This window comes from Macadamia integrifolia, chromosome 2, assembly GCF_013358625.1.
Source record: "Macadamia integrifolia cultivar HAES 741 chromosome 2, SCU_Mint_v3, whole genome shotgun sequence".
Lineage (NCBI taxonomy): Eukaryota > Viridiplantae > Streptophyta > Magnoliopsida > Proteales > Proteaceae > Macadamia > Macadamia integrifolia.
In genome coordinates, this window is record NC_056558.1 from 12420675 (window position 1) to 12444572 (window position 23898).

General features: G+C 41.3%; 2 protein-coding genes across 6 annotated transcripts in view; one reads left to right on the top strand and one right to left on the bottom strand.

Moving 5' to 3' along the window:
* Nucleotides 1-3284, bottom strand: LOC122072158 (lysine-specific histone demethylase 1 homolog 1-like). The gene has a single exon (XM_042636726.1). It carries the CDS (start codon nt 3114-3116, stop codon nt 387-389), a length of 2730 nt encoding a protein of 909 aa, XP_042492660.1. The 5' UTR covers nt 3117-3284; the 3' UTR covers nt 1-386.
* LOC122072156 overlaps nt 3279-23898 on the top strand; it is a 26330-nt gene continuing 5710 nt past the window's right edge. The window contains exons 1-6 of one of the 5 annotated variants that reach the window (XM_042636724.1): nt 3279-3393; nt 5491-5516; nt 5631-5901; nt 6060-7648; nt 17958-18023; nt 18269-18397. In XM_042636724.1, the coding sequence (XP_042492658.1) occupies nt 5751-5901; nt 6060-7648; nt 17958-18023; nt 18269-18397 (1935 nt within the window). In that variant the 5' untranslated portion in view covers nt 3279-3393; nt 5491-5516; nt 5631-5750. Of the gene's footprint in view, nt 3394-5287; nt 5420-5466; nt 5517-5593; nt 5902-6059; nt 7649-17957; nt 18024-18268; nt 18398-23898 lie in introns of those variants that run through there. The other 4 variants (XM_042636721.1, XM_042636722.1, XM_042636723.1 and 1 more) reach the window with 4 other exon arrangements.

The window sequence follows — 23898 nt, forward strand, 5'->3', positions numbered from 1 at the left end:
TGAGTGGTAAGAATAGACAAAATACATTCATTGGTCATAATATACAGTATGAATGAAACTATAACAATGAGAACAATCGAAAGTTGCCTTGGACACCTTGCCATGCCTCGAGGCATTTAACTATACTGTAAGAATTATTATCAAAAACCAATTAAATGTTATGGTAATAGTCCAAGAATATGACAGCTAAAATTTGAGAGCACACTATAGAATGATTTACTTTGGTTAAACATGAATCATCCTGAAAAACACATAAAATTGTTAAATCTCCAACTGGACAAGAGCTCCCTCCATCTACTTGATTTCATTTCAGACAGGAAGAAGCTCTTAATAGTATAATACAAGTTAGCCATAGCACCTATGCATGCAACTGGTGAAAGAATTTCTTACTTGTGCAGGGATTCATTTGCACCTCCCCCATTAAGATTGGCTCTAGCTGCTTTTATGCAGGTGATGAGAGATTCTCCAACACTACCTAAAGCTTTGCTCCCAACCAAACTCACCCCAAAGTTACGATTCAATAGTCTCACTCGGTTACCATCTCCATCCACTGCACTCAACTCCAAGACCTGCTTCCTTGAAATCACGCCATAAAGAAATAAAGAACCAGAGTCCAATTTCTCCGCCCCAAACCCCACTCTTAGCAGTGAACTAGAGTCAAGATCAACTGATCTTGGATCAAACAGAACGGCGAAGCTCCCAAATGATAGATCAGGAGTTGCAAACAGCTCATCCAAATCTCCACCTTCCTCCCTAGCATTATTTGTTTTCTCTGATGGAACCAAGGAATTACTAGTAGCCAAATCCTCATCATCTTCTCTACCATTATTTGTTTTCTCCGGCAAACCCAAGGATCTTTTATTAGTGACTCTCAAAATGTTAGCAGCCTCTCTCAAACCACTGAGAAACGCTCCGTGCATAGTGGCTGGATAGCGCCGGTTTGTTGCCTCCCCCGCAAAGAAAACCCTACCATCTCCCACACTCTCGGCCAGAACATCATAATCATCCCCAGAAGCACCCACTGCAACATAAGAATAAGACCCATGGGTGAACTGATCCTTCCCCCAGCGAGTGCAGACCACCTGCACAGGATTTGGGACATCAATCCCTATCCTAGTAAAAATTCGTCTTAATATATCCAGAACTCTGCCAACAGCATCTACGGGAGACATCATCTCAAATTTTATGGCAGATTCCCCTGCGACCAGAGCCACCAGAAGTGGGCCCCCTGAGACAGAGGTATAGCTATAGAACAGAAAGAACTCTCCTCTCATATTCTCATCATCTGTTAAATGCCCAAAGGTATCGATTCCTCCACCCCAAAAATCATAAGGGAACAACATTGCAACCTTATTCAGCAACCCAAATCCTAATCTCTGAATAGCATCTTTCTTCTGTTGTGGAAGCTCAGGTACAAACTCAATTGAACCCCTCTTGAGCACCCCCAGTGGCACTGTACACAGAGCCATGTCTCCCCGGAACACCTGCCCACCTGCACATACTATAACCCCGTCCACTCCATACCTTATGCTTTCCACAATGCGATCATAGAAAATGGGCAAGTTCTCAGCCAATGCACGGATAAACCTGCCATTCCCACCAGGAATGAAGCAGTGGTCCCCACCCATCTCATATGGATCATCCTGGTCCCAGTACGCCATGGATAAATCAGACAACAGTGAAGCATTAGCGTATTCCAGGTTGGCTAGATGCCAATTCAAGAGCATTCGTTCTTGTGGATCCTCATTAACCTTGTAAACCTGCCTGAAAGCTTCAAGAGCAGTCCCTAAAGAAACATCTGCAGACTCAACCTCATCCATCACAGCCTGCCGAAGCTTACACACCTTATCTAAAAGCTGATTGAAAGAAACCTCCACTCTCGAATCCATTTCATCGTTTACACTCATTCCGTCAGGGAGATAAAGAGGGCATATATCGCGTACCTTGTGAAGCGGATAACCCAACTGCCTTGCGAGAACGCCCAGTGGGTTTCCATTAATCCCAGTGAGAACGCTTCCACCAAGGTCTGCAGCAGCAACCACACCTTCTCCACTCATCTTCCTTGTTCGGACCCGTCCACCGGGCCGCTTCCTACCTTCCAAGATCAGGACCTTAAACCCTAAAGAAATAAGATGGCGAGCTGCCGCTAACCCAGCGAGACCTGCACCAACAATGATGACGTTCGCCTTCTCTGGTCCTACAATCGGTCTGAAGTTCACTTCTTTGATAGCTGGAGCTAAGCCAAAGTTAATGTAACCATGCTCGAGAAGAAACGAGTAGGCCGAGTTGACTAGCCCTCGATGCTCAGACCGTATGGATTCGAGTGCGTGGTCTCTGGTCATCCAAACAGAGACATTCGATCGCCACCGAGCGAGGATGTGATTCCGAACAACGATAAAGTTTGATTGTTCAACTCCGCCGAGCGTCGATACAACGCTGCATTCGATCTCCTCTTCGGTGAGGGAATCGACAGGGAACCCAACCGATATGGCAATCAACGCTTCAATATCAATTTCTTTCGCGATATCGGCTATCTTACGTCGCCGATTCTTTGAAGGCGAAGGACTGTCATTGATCTGCATCTGGATGATCTCGTCCATCAGCTTTTCGTCGTAAATACTTGATTTGACATGAGGACGAAGGACACGGAGGCCATTGACCGCAGTAGCAGATGGAACCATCTCGGGGAAAAGCTTCTTTCTCCGGCGGCGCTTTTTCTCCGAAGCTTCAAGGAGGTCTTCCAATGGTCGCTTCGGAGTGTGATTGACGTGTATCAGAGAGTCTGCAAGGTGATCACTCGATGAGACCTGCGCAGAAGGAAGGAGAAGGTGGTTTATCGGTGCGCGTTGAGAGTCCGAAACATGGCTAGAAGGCTCCGGGGGACCGTCCTCAACTGGGATATGATTTTCAGGTGCGGTTTGGGGGAGGGGAAGTAGGTTTTCCGGCGGAACTTGTGGAGTGGGAGTATGGAGATGTGAGTCTGTGATGGTTTGGGGATCCGGAAGATGGTTTCCCGGTGGGTTTGGAGGTGATGGCAGGTGGTTTACCGGCGATGGGTCTTCGGCGGTGGCATTGCAAGGCCGTTCGAGTGGGAGAATTTGGGGCTGTGTTTCCATGCCTCTTGGGAGCGTACAAGGCTCGTATGGCTGCCGTTGGTTTGCCACGGGATGCGTTTTTCATTGCAGGGAGGGAACAAAGGCAGCGTAGTAATCTTCTTCCCTAATTCTATATTTCTATGGGAAGAAAGAACGCTAATCGCGCCTCCCACGCCCACACGGCAGACGAAGAGATGAGGGATAAAAAGACTGCCCTACCCTTCGGGCCTGAGTGCTGCGCGATCAGATAGCAATCATACCTTCGGCCTGTGTGCTGATGCAGAAACCATGTGATCAGGTAGCAATTCTCTTTCTAAAAAATTCTAAAAAGCAATATGACCTCTACATCTAGACACATGAGAGAAATGATCATTCATCCCCATGAAAAATGGGAATCCCACCATTGTTGATTCTTCTACATGTGCTCTCATTAATCCTCATACTGGTGTAAAGATCATGCTACTTTTTAGGGAACTCTCTCCATTTTTTTATAGAAAAAGATAAATTAACTCTAAGAGTATGTGTACACTAGCGTCTATTTCTCCCATTTTCAAATGAAATGACATATGTGTCATTCTGTTGTGGGAGAAGAGAGATAGACTCATAAAGAACTTATATTCGCTACGCTCCAAGATAAAGAATTACTTTCCATAATAAAATGTAGTGAAAAAGAACTCTGTCTGGGAGTATGGCACTTGTGCCCATACACGTAATGGGGCCTTGATTGATGCTTTTGTGTGCAATTCCTATTGCCCCTTGTGTTAGGGATTGAATTCCAACGGTCATAAACGTTTTGGGCACGGAGCCTAAGGTGATCACATGCAATTCAAGACATTTTCTGGATGTTAAATGCGCGCCAAACATTATGTTGCATCAGAGAAGAGCCAAATTCTCGTGTTAGCACAAGACCTACACTCTCGATTAAAAATTCTCCCCCTAAATGTTTAGTATTATTTGTATGAAAACAAAAAAAAATCAAACCATGACAATTTCATAATGAAATCCACTAAGATTAGCCCCACACCTTAGTTATTCCTTGGGCTCTAACATAATCAAATAATTGAAGGATGGGCAGGAGAAGGCGTCTCCCAACAGGAGTGGATATTATCTACTCCATCCTCTATATCCCAATATAATGGCTACTATACATCATTGGGCGTAGGAAAATTTTCTTCATGGTTGAAATTATAGTATTCCCTTCCTATAAAGTAAATATTTGTGTATCCTATATAGGTACGCCACCACAAATTTATTCAAGTACTTGTCCAGGGTGTTGCTTTGGAGTGGTGTATTGTCATAAACCACATCTTAGTACCCAGTATGTTTATTGGGTCGAGTTTGATGGTTTTTGTCTAGATCAATAGATGGGATGATTCAATGGTCTAATTGGGTTAATTTAGAAAGTGGAGAATTTTATTAGGTTGTTGGGCTAAATAGGGTTAAAACCAATATAAAATCATGTGCTAATGAGTTGATATCCCTTATCTCTTTATTCGATTGGGATTTTAAAAAATAATTAGTAGGTTTTTCTCTGAGAGAGAATTAGTGGATTTTTCCTATCATCCCAAAAAAAGAAAAATAGTAAATGAAGGAGATTAGAGTCTTTCCTAGAGTAGTGTCCTTAAAGCTTGTTGAAGAGTGGAAATATCAACAAAGAAGTAGTTGATTATTGAAAAGGTTAAAAATAGCTAGCATGACCAACAAAAAAAAGACTGTTGAATCTATTAAAGTAAGATGGAGCAATGTAGAGTGTTTTTTCCAACAAAAGAAAGGGGAGAGAATTTCCGAGGATCCGGCTCCTCTCCTGACATTGATTCCATAACTACATGAGCGATCAACACGTGTTGTGATCTAACGATTGTACATTTACCGATCAGAGGTGTACGCCCAGAGCAGTTGGACCACCACTTAGATAAGTGTCAATCGAACCATGAGTAAAACCTATAGCACTCACGAGAGAATCCCGATCCGAGAAAATTGATGGGAGCCTGTGATTGATCTGAACCGGTGAGTATCGATTCCAATTCGAATATGTTGATTTGATCGATTGGATTCTGACTTTTGTAACCCTGCTCACTGGGAGGGGAGTCCATCTGTTTTTGGGAAAGAACTTCATCCATAGAGGACGGTTCATAAATCCCTATATGATTTTGTTCTGTTCCCAAACTACCCTCCCGATACCCATTCACGCCCATCTGAAGCGCCGCGATGAATGAGAGGAAGCTCAGCTTTTTCTTTATTTCGTTTCGTCAACTTCTTCTCTATCAGTATCAAGCACTTCTTTCTCCCGTTTGTTCCCACCGTCTCCGACCTCGATATCGATGGTAGGTAGTTGTGCTTGAGTCGCCACATTCTTCTTTTATCATCTCTAATGGACAATCGTTTTATCTTTCAGGTTTCCCTCCTTGCGATTTCAACAAGGTATGTTCTTCATCTCTCCGTCGAATTGTTGAATTGCAGTCCATGCTCTTGAAGATGATTGCATATGTTTTTGCTAGGCCTTATTGATGTTTATAGATAACTCGTCGTTACTAGATTTAGCTTTCGCCGTCATCTTCAGTCTTCACCTGTGACAAGTTGTTCTGCTTCCTTTTGGGCTTCCGCCGGAGATTCTGTTTGAAGAAAACAAAGTTGAAGTCTCCAAGAAAGCATCAGATGCCGGAACAAATTCCTGTTTTCCCCTCTCGTCGCTGGTCTCATTGCAGGAGTAAGACTGTACGTACCCTTGCTCTAATCCTCTCTCTCTTTAATGATGATTCTCACTGCTCGCCCGCCATTCGAATTTCTCCGGAGGCTCCAAAGCTAGGTAATTATTAAGCATATTGCATGGTTTCATTAGAATTTGTTTCCAGTTGTTGTCTTCATCTCAATTACTGTAGCTGGAAACGCTGAATTGATCTCTTTTTTGTTCTTCTTCTTTGGTGATAACTTAACATGTTTTATTTTTGGGGTCTGGTACTGGAGATGGCAAATTAGGGTTGGGAACTCAACAAGAACTGTGTAATGATTTGGTTGATCATGGAGGTCTCAAACCTGAGAATTTGTCGATTGAGAGTACTAAAGCAGTTGGGATCCACAATGGAACTTCCAGTCCTGAACATATAGTGACAAATCAGTTAGACGAGAGAACGAGATCAGAAGGTTATGAATATCTTGTATGTCGGGAAGTTTGTACACCTTCCAATATGTCAGTGGAGAAAGACCTGTTAGCTAATAGCGGTACTGTCCCCATCAATGATCGTTCTGAGCATCTTATTTCAGAACAAACTGTTCCACAGTATGGTGACAGGTTCTATGTTTCCACTGAATTTCATCAGTTCCCGGCTCACCCTGCCCTAGGGATGGATGGTGCCTCTTCAAAATCAGGCGAAGTGGGTGGAATAATGGAGGACAGGGAGCTCTCTAAATTGTCCGGTGAGAATGCTGGGGTGAATGGTTTTCCAAAAGGAGCTTCTGAACTAGAACAAATAGTGACGAAGGAGTCAGAACATGGAACTAGACTAGAAGGAAATGAGAATATTGCTTGTAGTAACAGTGTTCACAGTCACTCAAATTCAAGAATGGAGGAAGATTTGGTTGCTGATATTGTTGTTGTCTCAAGTGATAACCATTTTAATAATTCTCTTTTGGAACAAAATGACGTGGTGGGAATAGGCAATGTGGCAGGGAAAGTAGAATATGCAGCTAATTTCGATTTTTCCAACAAGAGTAGTGAAGAATTTGCTGTCCAAGATGGAGCTTCCTCTCCTAAACAAAGTGTAACAGTTGATTTTGGCCACAGAATGGAGCTTAAAGGAAATGGAGATCTTACTTTTGGTGATATTCTCAAAGATACACACATATCACTGGAGAAAGATCAGGTTGCAAATGAAGTTGGTGTCTCGATTAATAACTATAATAATGGCATTCTTTGTTCAGAACGGATTGATGTGGATGTATTGCCAAAAGTGCCAGAAGTCATAGAGAGTGAACTCTTGAAATCCAAAAGTATGTTGGAAAATGACCTGATACCCTACAAGTCAATGTCAGTCAACAATGCAAAAAATGGGGCTTCATTGGCTCATATGGTGAAAAAACAAGAATATGCAATGCAGCGGAAAGAATTGGACTTGAAGGAATCACCTTCTTATAAGGTCACACCAGATTTTTCTGTTAGCTTTGTTTCAGATGGGGGGATTGAAGATGGTGAAATTCCTAATGATTCGGGAGTTTCTGACCATTCATTCTATTCCTACTCTGAAGATGCTGTATTGGCAAGTAAGGGGGTGGGGGGTCGTGTTTTTGGGAAGGTTATGAAGAAAGAGAAGTTCTCTGACAAATGCAAAAAACATAAAGGAGAATATGAAGATTGTGTTCAAGCAGAGCTTAATGGAAGAAAGAGAAAGGAGCAGGAAGCCAGATTTGGTACGTTGGTCATTAATGAGAAAAAGAAAGGCAATGGCAGCAAGGAAGACATTAACTGCTCTATTGCTCCTCCTGAAGTTACCCAGTTGCATGAAGAAATGTTAGATAAAAATGCGACTCAAACTTGTCCAATGACATCCAAAAAAAAGGTATATGATCATTTACTATATTCCCTCTGAAAGCGTTTATTTCTCAACTAGTTCCTATTTCATTTTTATTCCTTTTCTTTCACAGCATTAAAACATTATTGATGTGATGTTATGGTTCTTTAAATTGTCAATGAAATGATGTACATATCATGTATCTTCCACTTCCAAGATCAGATTTCTTAGCAATACCGGCAACCTTCTTGCATTTTGGGGAAACATTTGTTTGGAAGTATTCCTTTTAGGGTCTCACTAATATGTTCTATTTGAGGAAAATGGTATTGAGGGTTTGGCCAAGAAGTATACAGCTTCCAATGGAGAATGCCGAGGCAAAAATTGGGAGTACCAATAGCGCTTGTAGACTAATGTGTTTTTGAATTGATATGGAATGCCCATACAGATCTATGAAAGGGACTCGGATAATACGGGAAAATCCAGGGAAGGACTAGGGGATTAGGTGATTGCTCCTAGGGTTAACTTAATTTGGTTTTAAGTTACCTACTGAATAGTTTTCAGGAACCAGAAAATAACCAGAATCACAGACAAAGAAATTGTTGAGATGTTGGGAGTTATATAGTCCTACATCAGTTATCTGGGACCATGGGTGTGTCTTAATATACCCTTGGGTTATCTCCACCTTAACGCCTTAAGGTTTTGGGTTGGACCCCCAAGTGGTATTTTGTGGTTATCCCATTTTATTTAACATGGTATTCAGAGTGCTGTCCTCCTTAAGATGTATATCCACGTTTATGCCAAAGCTACATGTGAGGGAGAGTGTTGAGATGTTGGGAGTTATATAGTCCCACATCTCAACAGAAATATTCCAGATTCTAAAGAAATCTAATATCAGAAAATTAACGTCTGTTCCACTTAATATTCAGTTCGTATAGGCAAGCATAATATTAATAGTTGAGAACAATCCAACAGTCTGGTCATGAGATACTGAACAAATCCTACCAAGGGTTGGTTATTCAATAACAGAATTGCAGAACCAGAATTGGAGAAATCTTATAATTCAGCAGTCACAAATCAGAATTAGACCAAAAGCTGATCGAATAGTCTATTAGACTAGGATAGTGTCTCAGATAAATTTCAGCAGATTTCAATGGCGAGATTAATAGCTATTTAAGTATCCCACTTCAACATGGAATCTCAAACAGCACATAAATCAATATCAGTAAAATATTGGCATTAAAACAGAAGTCAGAATATGTTCTAGAAGCAGTAATAATCAGTAAATAACCAGAATACTAAATTGAAGTCAAATCTCAGAAATGAAACCTGAAACTAAAGAATTAAAACAAGTAGACTTTAAGTAGGATTCTTCTAGTTGATGGAGAGATCAGATTGTAACCAGAAAACAAATCAGATCAAGAACAATGTTAAGAACAGCAACTAAAAGCCATATAAGGCAGAATAGCAACCAGCAGAATAGAGATTAACCAAACTGAAAGAGAATCCTGAAACTAAAATGTGCAAAGTAGAAAAGTTCCAGAACTGACCTGATATATGAACTGAAGAACAATAAGAAAAGAAGAAGAAGATAAGAAGGGGAATATGAATCAGAAATCACCATCAACTGATCCTAGACTAGAATCACCAACAGCCCTGCTACTGAATTACCACAGAACCAAAGGCAACAAGCCAGAAATTTCATTCAATTTAATCGTGAGCTGTAAAGAGCCTTACAGTCTTATTTATTCAAGTGCTAAAACCTTATCTTAACTAGCTTAGGACAGTCTGAGTTTAATCATGATCAGATCAGGGAAATAAAAAATGTATAAATAAAAAAACTTCCGTACGCAGCCTAGAAAAGGAGTATCCTTAATGGCCTAGGACTCTAATGGAAGAAACTAAAACAAGGCTGGAGACTTATAACAGGTTTCCCAGCCTGACTGAACAACAGAATAAGGAATAGGAAAGGAAACTAAGAGTCCAAACAGCTACCCTTCTGTTTTTCTTGGTTTGTCTGAACCAGATTTGGTTCATTTATGAACCGCAGGCCAGTTTTTTCTACCTGGCCTGGTTCATACGTCTATACTTCAGTCTACATCTCTGATGCATCTCTGATCTGCATTATATTTGATTTGCGAAGCTACTCTAAAAGTAGACTGCCTGGTTATATATAGGTCAGCAGCTAATTAGTAAGCATTGGTGGGTGAGACTCCTTATAAGGCTATAGCGTGGCTTGATGTAGAGCATGACTGGCATTATTATATTTTGTGCCCTCATGAACCACTTTCTGTGTCCAACTAACCAATCCATATTGAAATCCATATCAAAGTATAGAGGCTGGTTAGATTGGTTTCGATTTCCAGCTTCTGTTTTCTATCTGTATTTCTTTTTGTGGGGGCAGAATGCATTTTGGTAAGTATAGTATTGGGTACAAATCTGATCCAGTTTAAGTCCGTTATCTCTTATCTGTTTATTTGGTTTAATTTCACGTCACCTAGGGTTAGTGATGTAGGGGGTTCCTAGGTGACTAGGTTTCCTACAAGGTTAACTAGCCAAGTAGGGTCGACTCAAGGGGCTTGGGGTTGGACAGAGTAAGGGAAGCTCAGCAAACAAGATTGACATGCAAGTAAAGTGAGAATGATGAATAATGTAGCAATTAACAATAATCGTCTAAGCATAAAATCACATAAACTCACTCAAGTTTCAAGTGGGAATATGGGGTAGGGAACATGGCAGCAACTATGTGTTAAGTTTAGCACGAGTCTATCAAGACATTAAGCAAACTAAGTAAACCAAACAATGCCTAAAATCAATCAACTAATGAAAGGTAAAACAACAGAAGTTTCTTTAGGGAAAACAATAAGTATTGGCTTAAAAAAAGAAAAGGTAGATGTTCAGATTTCAGTGGGGACTAATGGAGGTAATGGGAGGCCAATGAATGTAGAACAGGGGGGGTTCTTTACTTACTTCCTTGTTGTCTGAGGTCTGAGGAGAAGAGAAGAACTCGAGGTCCTCCAAGATAAAGAGTTGCAGCCCACCCTACTTGATAAAGAACAACAGTCCCGATTGTTGGAGAAGTTCCAGCAGCAACCCAGTTGGGGGTTTTCTCGATGGAGATAATCTCTAATGATGGTGAACAATTTCTGCAATAGGGCAGCAGCTACAAAAAACAGAAAAGAGAGGGGTGAAGGTCGAGAAAAGGGAGAAGGAGAATGGGAGAGAGAGCCGTGAGAGATGAGAATAGGGAGAGGGCAGCGAGAGAATTCGTAGGGGGATTTGGGGGGGCTGTTTTGCCTTCAATAATCTTCATTCATTGAATTAGAACCTTGGCCAATGGCCTTACATAAATAAGATACTAATTACTAAAAAGAAAAGATTATTCTAGGAATGCTATTTCATAAACAAATAAACTTTCTAAAAAGAAATCAATAGGATAATTACTTAGTTTCCTAATTAACTTAAAGACTCAAATAAACAAAATCCTAGGAAATAAAACTACTAAACTATCAGATTTGGTGGGGGCCACACAATCTTGGCAAAATTTGGAAGGAGAAGACTCGATCCAGCGCTAGAAAGGCTGGATGAAGCCTTCCTTTCTTCTTCTTCCTTCTTCTAATCCTCCAACCACAAATAAGGTTGGGTCTTCTTCTTTATTCTGCTGTACGTCTTAATGTCCCTATCAACTCTCCCCGGCTTGGAAGAATTCACCTCCGGTGAATTAAAGCTCATGTAATATTTAAGTAGGTATGGGTTGAGTTGTTGGGGTTCTTGCATTATGATCCAGGTGTTGTCAATTTCCGGACATCCACGCCACTTGACTAAGAACTCTCTAGAACCTTCAGTGTGTGTGGATACAATCCTCTCATCAAGGATTTCTTCAACTTCTTCAGTTCTCGTGACCTTAGGTACAGGTGGTAAGGAAGTTGGGAGAAGTGGTTGGGTTGGTTCAGTAGTATCATCAAAGGTGAAAGGGAAGTCCTCAAAGTCATCAGGGTAAAAGGGGGTAATAGTAGAGGCACCATGGTATGGGATAAGATCTTCCACGTTGAAAATGTTACTGATTTCCATACTAGCTGGTAGATCAAGGACATAAGCATTGGCACCTATCCTCTTTAGTACCTTGAAAGGACCTGTGTTATGAGCATGTAGTTTGCTCGTTTTTCCCCTAACAAAACGTTACTGCTTAATTTTAACCATCACCATATCGCCCTCTTGAAACTCTTGTAGCCTTCTGTGCACATCTGCCTTTGTCTTATATTGATCATTGCTCAATGCTATCTGTCTTCTTATACCTGCATGCAAATCATGTATATGCTGAGCAAAAGACTTGGTTGACTGGGAGGTCCTGGAACTAGACACGACTGGGATAAGGTTTATGGGTGCCCGGGGTTGGTATCCTGAACAGATCTCAAAGGGGGACAGACCAGTGGTACGGTTCTTAGAACTATTATATGCAAACTCAGCCTGGCTAAGTACTCGATCCCAACTGGTAAGGTATTCTCCTATGAGGCAACGCAATAAATTCCCTAAGCTCCTATTGATAACCTCGGTCTGGCCATTGGTCTGAGGGTGAAAAGCAGATGAGAAACGGAGCTTCGTGCCTATCATCCGCCATAGGGTCCTCTAAAAATGACTGGTGAACTTAACATCTCATCGGACACTATGGTGAGGGCCTGAGGGGCAACCCATGGTACTTGATAACCTCATTAAAGAAAAGTCTGGCTACTATGGATGCATCAGAGGTCTTAGAGCATGGGATGAAATGGGCCATCTTCAAGAAGCGGTCCACAACCACATAAATAGAATTATGGCCTCTCGAAGTTTTTGGTAGACCAAGCACGAAGTCCATGCAAAGGTCCTGCCAAGGGGAATGGGGAACGGGTAGGGGAGTGTACAAACCCGTGTTTTGCTTTTGTTGTTTGGCAATCTGGCATGTCCTACACTGACTCACAACTCTAGCAACATCCCTCTTCAGTCCTGGCCAAAAGAATCGGTCCTCAACGATGGTTATGGTCTTATCTTGACCGAAATGGCCAGCGACTCCCCCAGCATGCAATTCCCAGATCAAGAAATCTCGGAGTGAAGTCATGGGAATGCACAACTTGCTTCCTTTACAAAGGAAGTCCTCCCTAAGTAGGTAGTCCGAGCGGTTGACCGGGTTGCCTTCACTCAAGGAAGTGAATGGCTCACTAAAATTAGGACAGGTGGGGTATTGGTCCTTGACTCGCTCGAACCCTACAACCTCTACATTCATTGCTTGGAGTAGCACACTAGCCTGACTCCTAGCATTGGTGCGACTGAGAAACATGTTCACCCGGCTCAGTGCATCTGCAACAGTATTCTCGACACCAGGTCTGTGCTTGAGTATAAAAGTATACTCTTGGAGAAACTCAACCCACTTGGCATGTCTCTGGTTAAGTTTCTTTTGGGAACTCAGGTATCTCAGAGCCTGGTGGTCAGAGAATAGCACGAATTCTTGCGGTAAAACCGTAAAAGGTAATGTCGCCAATAGCGCAGTGATTGAACAACCGCATAGAATTCCTTGTCGTATGTGGAATATCGTTGCTTAGCTTCATTAAGCTTCTCACTAAAATAGGCAATAGGGTGGCCCTCTTATCCTAGGACACCACCTATCCCAATACCAGATGCATCTCAATTCACTTTAAAGACCTTAGAGAAATCTAGGAGACGCGGACTGGAGATTCAGTCATAAGCTTTTTAATCTCATTAAAGGCCTTCGTAGCACTCTTAGTCCATTGAAACTCCTTTTTCATACAATCGGTGATAGAAAACATAATGGAACTAAGCCGGTGAATGAACCTTCTGTAGAAAGTGGCTAAGCCATGAAAGCTTCTTACCTCATGGACATTAGTTGGCTCAGACCACTCTATAATTGCTCTCACTTTTTTAGGGTCAGCAGATACTCCCTGAGTTGACACAACAAATCCTAGGAAGATGACTTGATCACTCATGAAGGTGCACTTCTTGAGGTTGACATAGAGTTTCTCTTGTAAGAGCACATGAAAAACCTTCTGTAAGTGATCCAAGTGGGAAGACGGGGTCTTACTATAGATGAGAATGTCATCAAGTAAACCACTAGGAACTTGCCAATGAATGGTTGAAGCACTTGATTCATTATCATCATAAAGGTGCTAGGTGCATTTGACAAGCCAAAAGGCATGACTAACCACTCAAAGAGGCCATCCTTCGTCTTGAAGGTTGTCTTCCACTCATCTGCAAGCCTGACCCTAATCTGGTGGTACCCGCTCTTGAGATCAATCTTCGAAAAGATTGAAGAGTTGGCTATCATATCCAACATGTCATCAAGCCTAGGGATAGGGAACCTATACTTGATGGTGATCTTATTGATGGCCCTACTATCAACACACATGCCAGGTGCTATCTTTCTTTGGTGTAAGCAAGGCAAGTACAGCACACGGGCTAAGGCTTTCCCTAATGAATTCCTTATGTAGCAGTTCATCCACTTGCCGTTTGAGTTCGGCGTGTTCTTTGGGATTCATTCGGTAATGGGGTAAGTTCGAGAGAGAGGATCCTGGAACTAAGTCAATAGCGTGCTGGATGTCACGCATAGGCGGTAACTCATCAGGTAGTTCCTCAGGGAATAACCTTTCGAATTTCCTCAACAAGGGTCGCACTTCTCTAGGAGCCTTAGTAAATAAGCGTGACCTATCGGTATTACTCTGTATGGCAACTAGAGCATAAATCACCCCTGACTCTTGGCACTCTCCTTCAAATTGGTGTTGATTTAAAATATTGAGTGTTTTGATGGAGGGTGTGTTTGGATGTACTTCTCTTGTGTTCTAGAACCCTAACTTCCCTAGGGGCATTAGGGGTCAATCTAATCTTTTTTCCTTTGAACTCAAAGACATAGGTGTTAGACTTCCCGTAATTGGTGACATCCCGATCATATAACCAGGGTCTACCTAGGATGATGTAGGCGACATCCATCTTTAGGATATCACACCACACTCGATCCTCATATCCTGCAAAGTATAGGGGAACTAAACACCTCAGATTAACAGGAATGGTGGACTGATCAACCCAGGCAACCTTGTAAGGCTTGGAGTGGGGTTCAAGTTTGAGGCCCATTCGAGCAACAACGCTCTTAGTGACCACATTCATGCAACTCCCGCTGTCTATGGCGATGCGATAGTTCTTGTCCTGATGACATGTGTAAATGATAAAAATATTAGTTCGTCGCCATCATCGCTATTCCTAGGTTGTGAGACCATGCAACGCACAATGCCAAGCTTGAGGTCATCGGAATCAGGTCTATGGTCCTCATACTCATGGTCCTGAAACCCCTCCTGGTCACCTTCTTCAAGGGTCTGCTCTCCGACATAAAGATTCCTATTGGGACACTCTTTGGAGAAGTGACCAAACCCGCGACACTTGAATCTCTGTTGTTGCCCACTACTCTTGGGTGCTTCTCCCAAAATTCCTTTACCCTTGTTGTCAAATTGACACTGTGGTGCAGCAGTGGGTTTTGGGAATCCAATTGAGCCTTAGGGTGGTTTTATAAATTGGGACTCCCCAGCTTGATAGCTCTTCCTCTGAGAATAAGTTCTCATGGAGGATTCCACCTCAAGGGCTATCCTGAAGGCCTATGGAACGTCTCGCACCAGGTGGGGTGCCATACGAGACTGAATTTCAGAGTTGAGTCCGGTAAGGAATCTGGATAGTGTCTGCTCAACATCCTCCCGAATACGGCTTCTAATTTTCAATTAATTGAACTTGCATATGTATTCGGTCACAGTAAACTTTCCTTGCTTCAGGGTATTCATTTCATTCAACAACTGGAGCCTATAAGTGATAGGTAAGAATTCCCTCTTAAGCCGCTCTTGCATCTCTACCCAGGTAGTGATTGGCTTAAGTCCTAGGTGGTCCTCCTGGTACTCTAGGTCTGTCCAGAAGTCCTGGGCAGCTCCAATAAGCTTGAACTTAGCAAATTGGTAGCGGACTTCCTCTGGCATATCATAGAAATTGAAGTACCTATCCATCTGCTTGATCCAATCCAGAAGGATCCTAGCATCAATCTGACCATCATAAGTAGGGGCATCTATCTTAATCATCTGTCTGACATCAAAGCCCCTATCAGGATGCTCATAACCCTCATCATCTCCATATTGGGTTTGGCGTCTTGGCGGTGGGTCTCGACCCCTACCCTGATCTCTACCACTCCCTAGGCCTTGGAAGTTATCTCCTATCTGGTCATAACCATCAGTCTGGTTATTTTCATTTACTTCCTCAGGGTTAGGGCCTCTGCCCCTAGATTCAGTGCCAGTTGTGTTACGGCCTTGCCGTCCATCAGGGTTTTGGGCATTTGTCTCGAGGGCAGCCAACTTATCGGTAAGGGCTTGGAGATGGACAACTTGTGTTTCCTGTATGGCTTGGACGGCTTTCATGAATTCAGTCAGTTGCTCAGATTGGGTGGAGGCGCTAGGAGTGTCAGACATATCCTGGTATGCTCTACCACTACGAGTGGACATAAGGAGATAGGCAGCCAAGGTACGGTTGCCACCAAAGACTCAAGGTCTACTCAGAATCTCCAATTGAGACAAGTAGTTAGCCCTTTCAATCTTGAGGTAAAAAATCTCCCTCTCAAGTATGTGCTTTTGGAGGGAATAACGTCCAATGCTATTTGGTCCCGCCAACTTAAGAAAGAAAAGGGTGTCCTCTAATTTATGGTATCGTTCTCTTAGCTCAGACTCGACTACGGACAAATGGTGACGGAGACTAGACCTCGAAAGGTAAGACATGTAAATAAGGGACAACAATACCTAATTACACTAAACCTAGACAAAACCATGCTTTGATATCAAGATGATGTAAGGGGTTCCTAGGTGACTAGGTTTCCTACAAGGTTAACTAGCCAAGTAGGGTCGACTCAAGGGGCTTGGGGTTGGACAGGGTACGGGAAGCTCAACAAACAAGATTGACATGCAAGTAAAGTGAGATTAATGAATAATGTAGCAATGAACAATAATCGTCTAAGCATAAAAGCACATAAACTCACTCAAGTTTCAAGTGGGAATATGGGGTAGGGAACATGGCAGCAACTATATGTTAATTTTAGCACGAGTCTATCAAGACATTAAGCAAACTAAGTAAACCAAACAATGCCTAAAATCAACCAACTAATGAAAGGTAAAACAACAGAAGTTTCTTTGGGGAAAACAATAAGTATTGGATTAAAAAAAGAAAAGGTAGATGTTCAGATTTCAGTGGGGACTAATGGAGGTAATGGGAGGCCAATGAATGTAGAACAGGGGGGTTCTTTACTTACTTCCTTGTTGTCTGAGGTCTGAGGAGAAGAGAAGAACTCGAGGTCCTCCAAGATAAAGAGTTGCAGCCCACCCTACTTGATAAAGAACAGCAGTCCCGATTGTTGGAGAAGTTCCCGCAGCAACCCAGTTGGGGGTTTTCTTGATGGATATAATCTCTAATGACGGTGAACAATTTCTGCAATAGGGCAGCAGCTACAGGGAAGATAGAAAATAGAAAAGAGAGGGGTGAAGGTCGAGAAAAGGGAGAAGGAGAATGGGAGAGAGAGCCGTGAGAGATGAGAAGAGGGAGAGGGCAGCGAGAGAGAATTCGTAGGGGGATTTGGGGGGGGCTGTTTTGCCTTCAATAATCGTCATTCATTGACTTAGAACCTTGGCCAATGGCCTTACATAAATAAGAGACTAATTACTAAAAAGAAAAGATTATTCTAGGAATGCTATTTCATGAACAAAGAAACTTTCTAAAAAGAAATCAATAGGATAATTACTTAGTTTCCTAATTAACTTAAAGACTCAAATAAACAAAATCCTAGGAAATAAAACTACTAAACTATCAGATTTGGTGGGGGCCGCACAATCTTGGCAAAATTTGGAAGGAGAGGACTCGATCCAGCGCTGGAAAGGCTGGATGAAGCCTTCCTTTCTTCTTCTTCCTTCTTCTAATCCTCCAACCACAAAGAAGGTTGGGTCTTCTTCTTTCTTCTGCTGTACGTCTTGATGTCCCCATCAGTTAGCTTGGATAAATGGTTGTTTGGTTAATGCCAAAATAGGGTGTGCATTAAAGTACACAAAAATATTTTAAGATATGCTTCATTAGAAGATTGCATTGATATTGAAATAATCTGTTGAAGGAGAATTGTTTCCATTTCATCTTCTCTTTGGTGCCTCAACTTAAATACATTTGAATCATACCATTTTCAGCAGTCATTTGGTAGAATAATTAAGTACATCATGGATGCTGTTTTTACTGTTAGATTGTTATCGTACCATCTGTTGATGTGATTATGTTCTTCATGTAACTGATCTACTTTGGTGGTGTTCATTTCAAGCAGGATGTTGAATCCTATGACAAGAAAAAGCGAGGTCCTTTAACTGAGAATCGTAAAATGATGAAAAAGGTACTTCTTTTACTCCCCTCCCCACTTTTTGGTGAGTGTTATATGAGATTTTATTGATTTTCCATTTAGTTGCTAAGGTTTTGAGTTAGTCTGTTAAATCACTACTATTTAGCATGCATTAGGGACTCTGATCAACATTTGATGTATTAATGCAGCAAATCAGTCACCATCCACATTTATTCTGTATTTCATTTGCTTTTGAACTAGTTAAATAATTTTTTTTTCACTGCAATCATGCTTTGCAGCTGCAGAAAAAAAGGAAGCGGGCTGAAATAAACAAGCTTGTTGGGGTTAAGAGGTTAAAATTAAAGCCAGTTTTAAAACCGAAACCAGTAACATATTGCAAGCACTATCTTCGGGGAAGATGTCGGCAGGTAGTAACATGAACCTGTACTATCTCAAGGGAAAAGCTTTGTGGGTGCGGGACATGTGACCGTATTGAATCCGTATCCTTTTTGGTTGCATGCACCAAGGGCTTGTCTTTTTTATGTCATTTTAGGACCTAGGTCATCTTTGCATTTAACATATTTGATCATCCATTTCAACATCCTAATATTGGCAAGGATCGCTCTACATTTCTTGTTTCTTGATTTTATTATGTGGCAGAATTCTTCTTTTCCTCCATCTGGCATTTTCTTGGTCCTTAAAATCTTTGTTCAATAGCTCAGTCAACTAGGATGAGCAGAATAAAGTGGTGATTGTATCATTAATTTCCCTACTGCACTGCAGCTTATGTGTAGTAATGGTATTATTGGTAAATATAATACTGGTAATTATTAATATTGTTAGTCAATGACATTCCCCGATTCAAGACACGCTCCGAGAATGTCTTTTAAGGTGATATGGCATGTTCAACAGGGACATAGGGATGCCCCAGTAAGGAGGTGTGACCAGATCCAGATGGAAGGAGCGAAAGACGTAGGGGTAGGCCTAGAATGACCATAGATGATGTTGTAAGAAAAGACATACAGAGGCTAGGTCTTGACTCTAGTATGACCTCAAACAAAGCTCTTTGGTGGGCAAAGATCCATGTTTCCGACGGATTTTAGGTGGGATGTTCTTGTGGTGTTGCTTTGTTCATTTTATTCTATGTTATTTTATTTTTCCCTCTCGCGTATCCATGTAGCCAACCCCATTTAGTTGGGAAAAGGCTGAGTTGTTGTTTTTGTTTGTTGTACTCAATGATGTTTGTTTCCTTGACTTACCTCACTGGTCTGCTTCTTGGGACATGTGATTTACCTTATGCTGATATGGTAAGTTGGCAGATAGACCATTATACTTGGTTACAACTTACAACTATGTTATTCGCTTCTATCAAAAAAAGTATAAAAGCTATTGTCATTCACAATAATGCATGAGTGCTCCAAAGAAACTGTGCTTCAACAGCCAGAAACATGACTTTGGGTTCTCTTAACATTTACATCAGGTTACTGTTGTAAGAGTGAATAAAGGATACTGAATGCTATGTCTAGTCTATGTTTTGAAGTCTCGTATAAATCATATTGTCACATGGTTATATACAACTTAGGTAGTTAAGTTAGTTCCATTTATGTCATTATTCGACTTTGGTTACTTTCTATAGTTGCTTTCATAACTTGGTTGATATTCTCATATTCTGATATTAAACCTCCAAATAATCTCGTTTAGCTCACTTGTACCTAAATTTTGAGAACCTAATTATTTATTTGGAGGACTGTAGGTAAAAATAAATTGAGCTGATAGGATCATCTCTAATGGAAAGACATGTCATCCTGTCCTTCACATACAAGCCAAGCTCAGTAATTGAATGAATTTGCTTAGCCCCACCCCAAGATGCAGTTATTCCTGTAAGAATGGGAAATCAAAGGACCTTGGATTGTCATACGTAGACACCCTGATGGGGACATCAAGATGTACAACCAAAGGAAGAAGAAGACCCAACCTTCTTTGTGGTTGGAGGATTAGAAAGAGGAAGAAAAAAAGAAAGAAGAGGAAGGCTCGGTCCAGCCTTCCCAGCGCTGGATCGAGGCCTCTCCTTCCTTTCTTTGTCAAGATTGTGTGGCCCCCACCAAATCTGATTTGTTAGTAGTTTTATTTCCTAGGATTTTGTTTATTTAGGTCATTGAGTTAAGTAGGAAACTAAATAACATTCCTATTTGTTTTTTTTAGGAAGCTTCTTTATTTATGAGATTATGTTCCTAGGTTAGCCTTTTTCTTTTTAGTAACTATCCTATTATTTATGTAAAGCCATTGGCCACAATGAGAATAAATAACATTCCTATTTGTTTTTTTTAGGAAGCTTCTTTATTTATGAGATTATGTTCCTAAATTAGCCTTTTTCTTTTTAGTAACTATCCTATTATTTATGTAAAGCCATTGGCCACAGTGAGAATAAATAACATTCCTATTTGTTTTTTTTAGGAAGCTTCTTTATTTATGAGATTATGTTCCTAAATTAGCCTTTTTCTTTTTAGTAACTATCCTATTATTTATGTAAAGCCATTGGCCACAGTGAGAATCAATGAATGTGAATTAAAAAACAGCCAAGGAGCAAAGCCCCCACCCCTCTCACGATTCTCTCTCTTTCATCTTGATACCAAGATGATGTAGGGGGTTCCTAGATGACTAGGTCTCCTACAAGATTAACTAACTAGGTAGGGTTAATTCAACGGACTTGGGTAGATAGGACAAAAAAAGAAACTCAGCAAACAAGATTAAGCATGCAAAATAAAATGAGACTAATAAACAAAGTAGCAAAAAGCAATAATAATCTAGGCGGAAAAACACATGAACTCTTACTTAAGCTTCAAGTGGGGACATGGGGAAGGAAACAAACGTCATACGAATGTTAGGTTCAGCACAAATCAATCTAGACACCCAAATTAGATATGCAAACAATCAATGTTTTCTAGCAGCCAACTAAAATAGAAAATCAGCAAGGGTTTTGGAGATATAACAGTGACGAAATGTCTTAAAACAATGGGTAAAAATAGGCATAAACAAAGGGTTAAGGCTGGTTTCAATGTTAATGGGCTGCAACATATAATAGGGGATTAATGGAGGTGGAGAGGGTTTAGTTTAATGATTTACCTTGCTGTTGTCTAGGTCTGAGGAGAAAAGAAGAGACCAAGGTCCTCCAAAATAAAGAGATGCAGTCCACTTTTGGTTGATGAAGAAAAGTCCAACCGGTTGTATAGAGATCCTTAGTATTGTCGATGTAGCTTGGTGAATGATGTTGGGGCTCGCAGCAACTCACGGACAACAGGTACATCCAGCAGTAATCCGTTCGTTGAAAGGAGATCAGCAGCAGCCTAGGTGATGATCTATCCACGTAGTATGGCCTTCAGTTGTTGCAAACAGAGGTTGCAATAGTGCAACGGTAGTAACAGAGAATAACAGCAGCATCAACAGAGATTAACAGCTGTAGCAGAGAACATCCAACAGTAGTAGACAGTAAACAGCAGCAGCAGCAGAGAACATTCAACAGCGGTAGACAGTAAACAGTAGCAGTAAAAGGGAATTGGAAGAGAGAGGGAGGCGAGAGAAGAGAGAACCGAGAGAACCGAGAGAATAAAGAGAAAAAGGCGAGAGAGAGAGAGAAAGACGAGATTGAAAGAGAGAGAGAATTGTGAGAGGGGTGGGGGCTTTGCTCCTTGGCTGTTTTTCAATTCACATTCATTGATTCTCATTGTGGCCAATGGCTTTACATAAATAATAGGATAGTTACTAAAAAGAAAAAGGCTAATCTAGGAACATAATCTCATAAATAAAGAAGCTTCCTAAAAAAAACAAATAGGAATGTTATTTGGTTTCCTACTTAACTCAATGACCTAAATAAACAAAATCCTAGGAAATAAAACTACTAACAAATCAGATTTGGTGGGAGCCACACAATCTTGGCAAAATCCTAGGAATTAAAATTACATATCAGATTTGGTGGGGGCCACACAATCTTGGCAAAATCCTAGGAATTAAAATTACATATTAGATTTGGTGGGGGCCACACAATCTTGACAAAGGAAGGAGAGGACTCGATCCAGCGCTGGGAAGGCTGGACCGAGCCTTCCTCTTCTTTCTTTTTTTCTTCCTCTTTCTATTCCTCCAACCACAAAGAAGGTTGGGTCTTCTTCTTCCTTCGGCTGTACGTCTTGATGTCCCCATCAATTGAACAATGAGTAAATCTGAGCTCAAGGAGACAGATAGCACTGAGCACTGAGCAATACAAATCGAAGGCAGATGTGTACAGAAGGCTACAAGAGTTTCAAGAGGGCGATATGGTGATGGTAAGAATCAAGCTGCAACGTTTTGTTAGGGGAAAAGCGAGCAAGTTACATGCTCGTAGCACAGGTCTGTTCAAGGTACTCAAGAGGATAGGTGCCAATGCGTATGTTCTTGATCTGCTAGCTAGCATGGAGATCAGCAATATTTTCAATGTTGAAGACCTAGTCCCATACCATGGTTCCTCTACCTTTACCCCTTTCTATCCTGATGACCTTGAAGACTTCCCTTTCAACATTGATGAGATTTCTAAGCCAAGCCAACCACTTCCCCCCACCTCATTACCACCTGTGCCTAAGGTCACGAGAAGAACTGAAGAATTTGAGGAAATCCTTGATGAGAGGATTGTGTCCACACACGCTGGAGGTTCTAGAGAGTTCTTGGTCAAGTGGCATGGACGTCTGGAAATTGACAACACCTGGATCACAATGCAAGAAGTCCAGCAACTCAACCCAGACCTACTTGAGTATTACATGAGCTTTAATTCACCGGAGGTGAATTCTTCCAAGTCGGGGAGAGTTGATGGGGACATTAAGACGTACAGCCGAAGGAAGAAGAAGACCCAACCTTCTTTGTGGTTGGAGGATTAGAAAGAGGAAGAAAAAAAGAAAGAAGAGGAAGGCTCGGTCCAGCCTTCCCAACGCTGGTTCGAGTCTTCTCCTTCCTTTCTTTGTCAAGATTGTGTGGCCCCCACCAAATCTGATATGTACTTTTAATTCCTAGGATTTTGCCAAGATTGTGTGGCCCCCACCAAATCCGATTTGTTAGTAGTTTTATTTCCTAGGATTTTGTTTATTTAGGTCATTGAGTTAAGTAGGAAACTAAATAACATTCTTATTTGTTTTTTTTAGGAAGTTTCTTTATTTATGAGATTATGTTCCTAGATTAGCCTTTTTCTTTTTAGTAACTATTTTATTATTTATGTAAAGCCATTGGCCACAGTGAGAATCAATGAATGTGAATTGAAAAACAGCCAAGGAGCAAAGCCCCCACCCCTCTCACGATTCTCTCTCTTTCATCTTGATACCAAGATGATGTAGGGGGTTCCTAGGTGACTGGGTCTCCTACAAGATTAACTAACTAGGTAGGGTTAATTCAAAGGACTTGGGTAGATAGGACAAAAAAAGAAACTCAGCAAACAAGATTAAGCATGCAAAATAAAATGAGACTAATAAACAAAGTAGCAAAAAACAATAATAATCTAAGCAGAAAAACACATGAACTCTTATTTAAGCTTCAAGTGGGGACATGGGGAAGGAAACAAACGTCATACGAATGTTAGGTTCATCACAAATCAATCTAGACACCCAAATTAGATATGCAAACAATCAATGTCCTCTAGCAGCCAACTAAAATAGAAAATCAGCAAGGGTTTTGGAGATATAACAGTGACGAAACGTCTTAAAACAATGGGTAAAAATAGGCATAAACAAAGGGTTAAGGCTGGTTTCAATGTTAATGGGCTGCAACATATAATAGGGATTAATGGAGGTGGAGAGGGTTTAGTTTAATGATTTACCTTGCTGCTATCCAGGTCTGAGGAGAAAAGAAGAGACCAAGGTCCTCCAAAATAAAGAGATGCAGTCCACTTTTGGTTGATGAAGAAAAGTCCAGCTGG